Consider the following 12872-nt stretch of genomic DNA (forward strand, 5'->3'; position numbering starts at 1 on the left):
CCATCTCCAGAACTTCCACCAACCATCACCTCCCTTTCACTTGCTCATACTCCCCGCATCTACTGAAACAGAAGTGGAGGACGCTCCTTCTCCCACATCGCAGTAAAGACCTGGAACAGCCTCCCCACGCACCTCCAGACCATGACCTCACTTCCGGAATTCCGAATGGCCCTCAAGATCTGGGTGTTTGAATAAGCTTCCAAGGCCTACAAGTACCTGGATACCTTACTGAGTGATTAGCCGTGCTTTATAAATCCTGATAGAATTATTTTTAGTTTGTGCCATTGTCAGAAGGTAGTAACATGTGAAGGAGCTCCAGTCATTGGTTTTGATGGAATGGCATGATAAAATTAAAGAAATCAGTTGATGCTCGCTACAGTGCAATAACACGATTTCTCTGATCTTAACTGTTTTGGGGTTGCTGAAAATAACACCTAGAGCAGGACCAGTTGTGTGAGTAGGTCTGGAGAGGATTTGATAGAGGTTGCCCAGCCAAATATGTTTTGGTTTGTCCAGCCAAATATTTAGGATGCCCAGGTTATTGTGCTTCATAGATATGTCTGATAAGGCATTTAGGAGGGCATCTGAGATGGTTCCATTACTTGTAAGTGGTCCGCAGAACAGCACTAATATGCATAAGAAAGTACGGTTTGGACTGAATCTTATTAGCATAGACTCCCAGTCGGATAGTTGCAGGTTTTCCTTGAATATTACTGCTTTTTCCTTGTCAGTTTGTTGTGTGGCTTTGATACCCTGATGGGATTTCCTTATTGAGTAATGGTGCCATGTCACCCATTGGCCATATTTCAGTAGCAAAGAACAAGTCAGTCCTAGTCAATTATTAGATCCAAGATATTTCATCTATTGTTGCTCATAGGTCGGTCATTGACCTGAAGGAAGCTTAAGCTGAGATGACTATGAGTTTGGGGGAAACAGGTTGTCTGGAGTGAAGTACAGTTTCTTCAGCGATGAAAGATAGTATGTGGTTGGAGATTGTGAAAGGCTAATATTTTTATTTGCACATGGGACTTTACACTTGTGAATTGCGGTGGCCTAATAGAGGTGATAAAGAACGGATTGCGAAAGGGGTTTCTTTTTATGCCTAATGTTAGGAGAAGAGTGTCCGTTAATGGGAGTGGGCAGGGATTAGGATGTGGCTTGAGTGTCCTGTAGTCTAATATTGAGGTTGTGTATTTAAATCTGTGCTGTATAATGGGGTCTGAAAGGGCGAGGGTGTCAGTTTCTGAAAAGAGGCTGGAGTTACTGGGTGAAGATTAATTGAGAACTTGTTGTGTACTGAAATGCTTGCAGTTGCGTGGCTGACAGAGGCAGGTGGTAAATGAGTAGATTTGGTAGTGGTACCTCAACCTAGAGGTTGAAAATGAGAGGAGACAGTATGGAACCATTAGGGATTCCCCAGGTGATAAGATTATTTTGGGACATGGAGTTGCAGATGTGAAAAAACTGGTGTTCGTTGGAAAAGTAGGAGGTAAACCATTGAATGACATCGCAGGTAATTCCCATTTGAGATTCGGACATACAAAGTGAATGATCAGCTATGTCAAAGACAGTTGAGCTGTCCAACAATATCGAGAGAAAGCAGTCATCATCGTAGGTGGTTTGGAGGGCTTAGTCTACGCCGTGTAAGGTAGAGGTCTCCATGCTGTAGCTTAAACTGGGGCCAGACTGGTACTCATGCAGGAAATGGGCATTATTGTGATCTCGGAAATGAACATAACTGCCTTTTCAATAATCTTGCAGATGCATTGTAGATTAGTGATGAGCCGGTAGTTGGTGAGGTCATCCGGGTAGGTTTCGTTAGAAGAGGGAGGATCTGACCTGTCTTTAGAGCTTAGGGAAGAATCCTTGAGTGAGAGAGGCATTGACAATGTTGGGTAGGGGTGAGCGAGCATAACCAGATAGAAATCTGATCAAGAACGTGGGTAAGAAATCATCTTCATAAGAACTATATATATTGCGTCATTTGGAAGTCCCAAAGACCAGAATTGAAGAGGAATAAAACATTGAGAATATGAATTGTTTCTGAACCATTATTACGGGCAAGCAAAATAGTGAAATGCTTTTGTAATCTTATTGTAAATATTTCAAGACATGGATAAACGTCTACCACTACAGTTGCTCCAACTGACAGTCCCCACATGCTGCAGTCATATGCATGAGTACTAACTTTATTGTTTTCATTCTCTACAAAACCACGGTGCAACAACTTAGCATGTGGATAAGTTTGGCTGTACCTAACAAAAGTTGTGGCCACGCCTAAATACACACACTCAGATAAGTAACTTTCTAAAAATCATTCTGATCAGCCAAAATAATAATTGAGGTGAGAAAACAGCTTATAAAGGTGAGACTGTACAACATGGCTTAGTGATATAGCTTCATACAAGTAGATGAATAGGAACAATTGCAAAGTATGTACTTCAAATAGTTACACATGCCTAATGGTGGAATATTTTAACAAGGATGTGACTATATTGAAGATTAAAATCTGGTGAAAGAGAGATTGTGATATAGTAACAAAAGCTGTATTCTTCTTTCACTATAACCTGATAGGGTATGGTGCTACATAGTGTATATTTGACTTCTCCATGAAATTATTCTCTCTCAATTACAATGTAAAACTATGTATATCTAAATTCAAAAAGTGAACAATGCAGTAAAAAAAAAACTGGAAATGTTAATAGCGAGGACAATACGCAAACAAAAACACATGCCTGAAACACTAGCCAGGTGTCATGATTACGAGTATGCATACAGCCACCATCCCTCACCTTTCCTGGTTTCGCCTATCACGTATGTATGCATCAGGGACTACATCTCCCACAAGGCTTAGGGGCCTATCACAGACTGACAGGATGGAGCACACTCCTACTTAAGCCCCGCCTCCAATGGAAACGGTGCTTGACAAACTGCCTGACGGAGCCTTGGACCTGTTTGCCGTTTCTACGTTTCCCTGTGTCCTGCCAACATCATGTTTCTGCCGGGATTGGGAACGCGCTTCTTGAAGCGCGACCGTGCTTCCTGAACACTTATGCGCTTTTCCTTCGTTTTGCGGTAATACCGCAGAACCGGTTTGGAGCCCACGTCTCTGTTCAAAGGAGCCGAACAGGAGACGCTGATATATTCGCGCTTCTTGGGAGCGTGTCTGACAACCTCCCTTCAGTCGGAACTCTGAATTACCCGAAGCACCTCTATGCCGACGGTGCAGTAAGTCTCGGTTCAGGAACCGAACCGAAGAACTTTATTTTTCTTGATTTACTTTGCTTTCTTGACTCTGGAATTGAGTGGGAGACCAGAGAACTTTATTGTCCCCTTTCTGGTTGCGAGTTCGCTCCGGAGTGAAGTGAGCCACGTGAGAGTCGGAGACTGCGCATAAAGGCGCTCTCCTCTCACAACATGCGAGGATCTTCCCAGCAGTACTTCTCCCGGAACCCTCCTACCCTACAGGTATACAAGTACCCATTGAGAGTCGGAGACTGCGCATAAAGGTGCTCTCCTCTCTGCGTAACCTCAAACATTTCTATAACAGTCCTCTGGAGAGAGATCCTGGACTAAATTCCTGTAAGTGTGATGGGGGTTGTGTCCTTCTGTGTGCTGGTGGGGAGTGTGTTTGCGGTACTTCTCATTCTGTTCTTGTTTTCTTCTATATGCAGGGGTCCCAGAGGGCGTATAGAAGACGGGCACTTATTCCTGTGACGGAACAGGATTCTTTTGTTATTTTGTTCCATTCCCCTTTTCCCTTGAATACTTCACTACCAATAATGCGCTGATACTTTGTGGAGAGTTTAGTGTTTAAGGGACATTGGGAACTACTCTTCACGGCATCGTTCCTGCTGGCCGTACATAAGGTTAGTGGCTTATTATTCTTGGCGCTACTGACACCTGACAGATTGTCAAGCCCAAGCTGATAGCCAGCCCGATCGAGGGATACTATCGCAGTACTCACCTCGCTCTTAGAAAGCTTCAATGCTTTACAGCATGAGGTACAATCCTCTAGACTAGAAAACCAAGAACTCAAGAAAGAGATGAGCACCATTAGAAGAGAGGTGGCGGGTATCTCAGACAAGGAGGTAGATCATATATATGTGAAGCAATCCTACCCCCTCCTTCTCAGGCTGCACAACCCTCAACCTCTACACCTCCAGATGGAGGTTTCTTTACTCCCAATTCTGTCTTACCTCCAGCTGTTGGACCAGTCCCAACGGTGCACGTTCTTCAGCACACAGGAATACCCTTGGCCCCTCCCGAGCGGTTTTACGGGGATCCGAAGAAATTCGAAACGTTTCTGAACCAGTGTCGCCTACATTTCTTATGCAAACCTGCGGTTTTCCAGGAAGAAGCAACCAAAACCGCGTTTATGATGTCATATTTGGGAGGGAATGCGGCGAGGTGGTCCATTCCTCTAATGGAACGCAATGATCCTGTTTTACAGAATTTTGCAGGATTCTGTCAGGAGATGAGGAAATTGTTTGATCGCAAGTCACATATGCTAACCTTAGACCGGGAGTTATTAACCCTTTGTCAGGGTTCTCAAGATCTCCTGTCATACATCACCACCTTCAACCGACTAGTTGTAGAATCCGATTGGCCACCAGCAAAACAGACTTTCCTTTTTTATCAAGGGCTGCGGGGCGAACTAAAGGATGTTCTCTCACAGGTGGTGCAACTGCCGCAGACTTGCGAGGAAATGATCGATCTCACGGTGCAACTGGATCACCGCTTACTCGAACGGAAGGGCGACCGATCCAAAGCCGACGTTCGTTTCTTGCCTTCCAGGCCAAGACCCCATCAGGAAGAACCTACTAAACAGAACGAAAGACCTGAACCCATGCAGATTGGGGGCATCAGGGGCCCCCTTACAACGGAAGAGCAGGACAAACGGAGGAAAATGATGCTCTGTATGTATTGTGGGAAGGCGGGCCATTTCATCATGGACTGTCGAGCTCGAGCCCAATTGCCTAACCAAAAATCGATGCAAAAGGGACAAGCAGTGATCAGAGTATTGGAGGGGACGGGAAACGAACAGGCTTGAACCAGGGGGAGGTCACTGATTCAATAGGCGCCTGGACAACGATCTCTTCAGTGATGGCAAATACCCTCCTGAGTACGGCAGCTCATCTCACAGTGGAAGTACAGTTGTATCAAGACGAAACCCATCACATTGTGGTAGCAGCCTTGATAGACTCAGGAGCAACCGGCAATTTTATTGACCAAGCATACTCTTGAATGATAGGAGTGGAATGGCAGAAGAAGAAGGCCCCCACTCAAGTCCACGCCGTAGATGGAAAAACCCTCACATCGGGACCTGTCTGGTATCACACAGTCCCCCTCCTTATGAAACTGGGGGAACATCATTATGAATCCATCCAATTCGATGTTATAGATGCCCCGCAGTTTCGTCTAATATTAGGCATGCCTTGGCTCATAGTCCATAATCCTACGATCGGATGGGCAGAGCGCTCAGTGAAGATGGAATCCTTGCACTGTCTCGAACAATGTACACATAAGAGGAGTTTATCAGAGAAGCAACATGAAGGCACCAAGGCGGTCTTCTTGGCTACTGCTTGCCCTCCTTTGGAATACTGTTGTACTACGACCTTGCCCGGAGAATACGAAGAATATCAAATGGTGTTCGATAAACAACTGGCCACACGACTACCCCCTCATCGGGCATATGATTGCAGAATTGAGCTGACCTCTGGAGCAGAAATACCATGTAGCAGGGTGTATGCACTAACTGAACCGGAAACGCAATATCTCCGTAATTAAATCAATGAAAACCTTGCCTCCGGGTTCATCACACATTCTTCCTCACCAGCTTCCTCGCCCCTCTTTTTTATCTCGAAGAAGGATTGCGATGAACTTCGCACATGCATCGACTATCGGGCCATCAACCGTATCACGATAAAAAATCGATACTCATTACTGTTGATACCGGTTTTACTAGATCAATTGAAAGGGAGCAAGTACTTCACGAAACTGGACTTGCGCGGAGCCTACCATTTAGTGAGGGTGAAACAAGGGGACGAATGGAAGACTACCTTCAGAACCAAATTCGGACTCCTTAAATACAGAGTGATGCCTTTTGGGCTCTGTGACGCCCCCGCGGCGTTTCAGTACTTCATGGATGAAGTACTGAAAGGACTGCTAGACACAATCTGCATCGTCTACATCGACGATATTCTAATCTACTCCACCACTCTTCCTGAACATGTACAGCATGTGAAGACCGTACTAGAACGTCTCCGACTCCATTCCCTGAACGCCAAATTGGAAAAATGCTTGTTCCATGTCCGAGAAATAGCCTTCCTGGGTTACATCATAAACAAAGACGGATTCCAAATGGAAAAAGGCAAGGTTGAGGCGATAACCTGTTGGAAAACACCTTCGAATGTGAAAGCGGTCTAATGTTTCTTGGGATTCGCGAATTATTACAGACGCTTCATTAAAGACTTTTCAAAGATCATCCAACCCATCTCAAGTCTTCTAAGAAAGAATACCCCCTTTGTATGGGGAAATGAAGCTGAGAGGGCCTTCGAGACACTCAAGGAACGATTTACACAAGCGCCAATCCTACAACATCCATACACTCAATAGCCTTTCATCCTAGAAACAGATGCTTCCCAGTATGCACTCGGAGGAGTGCTATCACATAGACATCCTTCCACGGGGCAACTTCACCCAGTAGCCTACTTTTCGAAAAAGCTTACTCCTAGCGAAATAAATTATTCCATGTCCGACAAGGAGCTGCTCGCGATAAAGAGGGCATGCGAAGAATGGAGACACTACCTTCTTGGGGCACGTCACGTTGTTGAAATCTACACTGACCACAGAAACTTGTTATTTCTAAGGACAGCGAAGGCGTTGACACCTCGGCAATTGAGATGGACGTTATTCTTTGCCGACTACGACTTTGTGATCAAGTACAGACAGGGGCCCCAAAACGGGAAGGCGGATGCCTTGTCGCGTAACGAAGACGTTCACGAAGCGGGCCAGGGAGAAGGCACTGACATACCCTCTATTTTACCTGAAACATGTTTTCCTGGATCTCAGCTAGCGTTGATTGAGTCTCATGATTTCCTAGATGACCTAAAGGTAGCGATCTCAGACCTAAACAGCGACGCCTGGATCCAAGAGAGTCCTGAATACCGCACCAAAAAGGAAGATCTGCTATACCATTCACAGGCACTATATGGCCCACAGTCCACTCTCCAGAAAAAGGTTTTAGCATGGGCTCATGACTCCAACCTGGGTGGGCACTTGGGACGGTTTAAAACCATAGCCAATATAGAACGCTCATTCTGGTGGCCATCGCTGCGTAGTGATGTGGAGAAGTATCTGCTGGCCTGTGCAGTATGTGCACAAGGAAAGGCAAGCCATGCAAGACCAACAGGACTACTACGCCCTCTGCCCGTTCCTCCTAAGCCATGGCATACAGACTCTATGGACTTTATTGTCGAAATGCCACCATGTGAAGGGTTCACCACTATCTTAGTTGTTGTGGATCATTTATTTAAGATGGGCCATTTCATACCACTCAAAAGATTACCCACTTCTTCGGAGCTAGCATTCGTCTTTCTTCAGAACATTGTACGGCTACATGGGATACCTAGTGTCTTAATTACAGACAGAGGGTCGCAATTCATATCCCGCTTCTGGAAGGCATTGTGCAAATCCATGTCCATTGAAGCTAAACTATCTAGCAGCTATCACCCCCAAACAGATGGGAAAACGGAACGCGTAAACCAAACCCTGGAGCAGTATCTCCGTTGTTTTTCCTTACAGAATTCCACCGATTGGTATCCGTTGTTATGGGCTGCAGAGTTCACATACAACAACGCTGAACACGCTACGTTAGGGTGCTCCCCCTTCTTTTGTGTCAACGGATTCCACCCTAATATGCTCCCTTTTGAATGGCCTATCCAGTCTCGTCTGCCAAGCGTCAGTGAACACCACGCTCACCTTAAGGCAGTGCTGGTGGATGCAAAGCGGCATTTGCTAACTGCCCAACGATCTCAAAAACAACAAGCAGATAGGAAGAGGACTCCTGAACCCGCCTACCAAGTAGGGGATAAAGTCTGGTTGAGCACTAAGAACCTGCCCCTGAAAGGCGTGAACAAACTCAAACCTCGATACGTGGGCCCCTATGGCATTGAGGAAGTCACCAATCCAGTATCTATGCGACTGTCCTTGCCTGTTTCCTGGCGCATCCATCCTGTTTTTCACGTCTCTCTCCTCCAACCATGCCTTGTTAGCACAAGGTTGTCAAATCGTCCTTCGCCCATTGAAGTGAAGGGGTGGGACGAGTATGAAGTTCAGTCCCTCCTGGACTCCAGGTTGGTGCGGGGGAGGGTTCAATATCTGGTGGAATGGAAAGGGTTCGGCGTGGAGGATCGAACCTGGGAACCTGTAGAGAACCTTCATTGTCCCGAACTGATAGAAAGGTTCCATACGGCCCATCCGGGGAAGCCAGGTTGACCACCGAGTCGGCGGTCCTTGAGAGGGGGTTCTGTCATGATTAAAAGTATGCATACAGCCACCATCCCTCACCTTTCCCGGTTTCGCCTGTCACGTATGTATGCATCAGGGACTACCTCTCCCACAAGGCTTAGGGGCCTATCACAGACTGATAGGAAGGAGCACACTCCTACTTAAGCCCCTCCTCCAATGGAAACGGTGCTTGACAAACTGCCTGCGGAGCCTTGGACCTGTTTGCCGTTTCTACGTTTCCCTGTGTCCTGCCAACATCACGTTTCTGCCGGGATTGGGAACGCGCTTCTTGAAGCGCGACCATGCTTCCTGAACACTTATGCACTTTTCCTTCGTTTTGCGGTAATACCGCGGAACCGGTTTGGAGCCCGCGTCTCTGTTCAAAGGAGCCGAACAGGAGACGCCGATATATCCGCGCTGCTTGGGAGTGTGTCTGACAACCTCCCTTCAGTCGGAACTCTGAATTACCTGAAGCACCTCTATGCCGACGGTACAGTAAGTCTCGGTTCAGGAACCGAACCGAAGAACTTTATTTTTCTTGATTTACTTTGCTTTCTTGACTCTGGAATTGCTGGGAGACCAGAGAACTTTATCGTCCCCTTTCTTGTTGCGAGTTCGCTCTGGAGTGAAGTGAGCCACGTGAGAGTCGGAGATTGCGCATAAAGGCGCTCTCCTCTCACAACATGCGAGGATCTTCCCAGCAGTACTTTTCCCGGAACCCCCCTACCCTACAGGTATACAAGTACCCATTGAGAGTCGGAGACTGCGCATAAAGGCGCTCTCCTCTCTGGGTAACCTCAAACATTTCTATAACAGTCCTCTGGAGAGAGATCCTGGACTAAATTCCTGTAAGTGTGATAGGGGATGTGTCCTTCTGTGTGCTGGTAGGGAGTGTGTGTTGCGGTACTTCTCATTCTGTTATTGTTTTCTTCTATATGCAGGGGTCCCAGAGGGTGTATAGAAGACGGTCACCTATTCCTGTGACGGAACAGGATTCTTTTGCTATTTTGTCCCATTCCCCTTTTCCCTTGAATACTTCATAACCCATAATGCGCTGATACTTTGTGGAGAGTTAAGTGTTTAGGGGACATTGGGAACTACTCTTCACGGCATCGTTCCTGCTGGCCGTACATAAGATTAGTGGCTTATTATTCTTGGCGCTACTGACACCTGACACCAGGCTATTGACTCCATGTCTATCTTGCTTTAACAGTAGAAAGCAGAACTAAAATGTTCATGAATATTTTACATTCCCAACATCGTTCATTTTTCACAAATAGAAGCTGTGAATAGTGCTCTCATGTGCTGAGACTTTCTCAGGTTGTTGGGGAGGGTACACATTTTCCATGTCGCTGACCACCAGTGGCGGATGTACAGTCATCATAAGATTTCTATTTATGGAGCCAGCTGACGCTCCACCATGGGAACTCAAACGGACCCAGTCACATGAAAAAGAAGCTGGGGAACTGCATGGTGTACAAATATGCATTAGTCAATTTTGGTGCATGCCATGGATCACTCCTCTCCTCAAAGTTGCTCTACAGGAAAGCTGCAACAGAATAGCAACTTACCTGTATGGCTTTGAGGAGGCCTTGTACGGTGTTCAGAGGTAGAAAGGACAAGTGGTCGAAGGCCTCAGTGACCTTGGAGGAGCAGCTCTGGAGAATGAGAGGCGCAGATACAACAATATCTGACAGCAAATCTGAAAGGCAATATGCAATGTCAAATCTAAGCTCTTACAATTTAATTAACCCACTATAAATATTTGCTGCACTATACCTGCAGATCCCACTACTATGATCTTAGGTCTAAGACAGTCAAATCAGGAGAAAGTTCACAGAAGGCACTGGAAATTGATTTACCAATTGTTATAAATTGCCAACCTGATGCTAGCCAGGCAATGGGACCAACAAGACAGTCCAACTGGCACTCACAGTGTTGGTGAATTAGGGATACATTGGTTGTTGAAAGGCTAGCCACACCTAATTCTAAAGAGAGAGATAACTTCAAGGCAGTATGGCAACCAGTTTTCTAGTATACGAATGAGAACTACCAAGAGCTAACGTGTCCACCAAGTCTGAAAGCCCTTAGAATGTTTAAGGCAAAATGGATCAAGTGCTATATATTTAAGGAATCAAGAAAGGGAATACATGCCATGCATGCTACATCCACCTCGTGTGTGGAATTAACATTACTGCAAAGTTTAAGTTTTCTGTTTTGTTTTTTTAATACAAATAACGGCATCCTGAAAGTAAAGCACTGAGAGAGCTGTAAGGCTATAAAGAAGTCTGTATTGATTATGTGTGTGCTACTATACATTTGTGTGAACAAAAGAGGAATCTCAATGAACAGAAAATTAAAAAAAATAGGAATGACAATCTACAAAATCTGATACGTAACAGCACAGTAGGCCACAAGTCAAATTCTCAACTATGCGTACCTACATTAAAATAATTAATATATAAATAGCAATTATTTTTATTTTGTGTTACCAGGAAGCAGTTGAACCAATAATAATTGTAACAAAGTATTTGAAAAAGAAAAAAAAAAAAGCTTTTCAACGCACCCTAAAAGAGAAATCTATTGACTCACCTATGCAAATCCATCTGCAACGTACTACCGAAATTCAATGAATGTTGCATCTTAAGCACACCACTATTCAAAGCACCTATGGAGATCAGATCCCCCTCGTATGGAAAAACTGTTTTACATGTAATATTCTATTGGTATTTAATAGCTGTCACAAGGTGTAAGATTAAGCAGGGGGCTACACAGTTAAAACCTTGCCTTCCAGGCTTTTGGTGCAGAACACAGGCATGCCAGACACAGTAAACAAAGCCTGAGCATGAGAGGCCCACAGAACACAATAGTAGACAGCTGTCATGTAGAAGCCATGTACAGCACCACATTCCCTTACCAGAAACACTGTTGAGCACCCGGTTCACACCCATGAAAAGTAATACGATAGTTATGAGTTGGAAAGGCAGTCAATCAAACATATTTGTTTCTGGTGGGTCAGGAGAATGCTGGCAGTCAGAGAGATTGACAGGCAGAATGCCAAGCCATGTCGAAACAACAGCCCAGGAGAAAGGTGGGAAAAGCATTTTTAAATGAAGTTTGTGCTAAAGACAAACCTAGAAAACGTTGCCCTATCACCTAGACTCAAGGGTAATAGACTACAGCTCTTCTATGCTGAAACAAAGAATGAGAAGAGAAGCAGGGAGAAGAGCAACAGATCCTGGTAAATACATGGTAAAAGCAGTTTCTAATTTCTTCCAGGAAAGTTGGACTTTAGCAGTTGGAAAAGGACCCACATTAGGTTATGCAAGAAGGGAGACAGAAGACGGCAGCAGGGAACCTAGTAATTCCCTGACAGGAGCACCTTCTTTCTTCCACTACAAGAAAGGCCTATAAGAAAGGTCAGTAGACCTAGAATACATAAGGACTGGATGCTAAGCACTTCCCTGAAAAAACTCTGTTCTATCTAAAGGAATGAATCTTATGGTGAAGATTTAAGACCATTCTTTCTGGTGATTTCTAACAGCGATGGAGATCGATCAACTCAATGTGATCTCACATAAAAGAGAAGAAATAAAGGATTTTCATACTCAGCAAAAATGGCTCTAAAGCATTCAACTATCACACCAGCCCACATTACACTATAATGTGCAATACAAGAGCATAGGGAAGGATTCAGACTCATTTACATAAGCAGTATACAACAGAGCACCTATAGCTACTGGGGAGGTCTTTTCTGTTGAGTCAACCCAAACTATGTTGAATGAGGTGAACCTTGAAGAGGCAAGTTTTCATTTCTTTTCTAAAGTGCAATAGGAATGGAGTAGGCATGATGTTTGGTGAAATGAAGATCCAGGCACTGGTTCATGGCCTGAAAATGAAATGCTTTCTTTACTTTTCATTTTTAACTTCAACAGTGTGGATATCTTGCCTTCATGTGCTGCAGAATCCTCTACAGAAAGTGTATTCTTCAGTTATGGATGACGCTTTGGTTACTACTGCTTTGTGCTTCAAGCAGCTGATCTTGTAAAATGACACAGAACATCAAAGGTTGTCAGTGCACAATGTATAACCACTTGTTATACTCCCATGGAGGTAGGGATTCCATCTGTAGGTTTTTCTAGTTTTTTCCACTAAAGGATGATATACAAAAGTAATCCACAGTTATGGTTTTCAGTTTCTTCTGGTCACAGAGGTACGTAGTGTTTGTTTGTGGTCTAAAAACTAGAAATACCCAGAGCAATCAAAAGGGCTACAGCTAGCTAACATTTGTTTTCATTGTGTTTCAACCATGAATCAATAAATGAAAAAATAGATATGAAGGAAATCTATGCATTTCTGAA

The 12872-nt window shown here is 44.7% G+C and overlaps 1 protein-coding gene across 1 annotated transcript in view; it reads right to left on the reverse strand.

The window, feature by feature from the left end:
• Positions 1 to 12872, reverse strand: part of FANCI (FA complementation group I) — a 636131-nt gene that overhangs the window by 455371 nt on the left and 167888 nt on the right. The window contains exon 15 of the mRNA XM_086958134.1: positions 10083 to 10213. Within this exon, the coding sequence (XP_086814260.1) occupies positions 10083 to 10213 (131 nt within the window). The remainder of the gene's footprint in view (positions 1 to 10082; positions 10214 to 12872) is intronic.

Source organism: Lissotriton vulgaris, chromosome 2_1, assembly GCF_964263255.1.
Source record: "Lissotriton vulgaris chromosome 2_1, aLisVul1.2, whole genome shotgun sequence".
NCBI lineage: Eukaryota > Metazoa > Chordata > Amphibia > Caudata > Salamandridae > Lissotriton > Lissotriton vulgaris.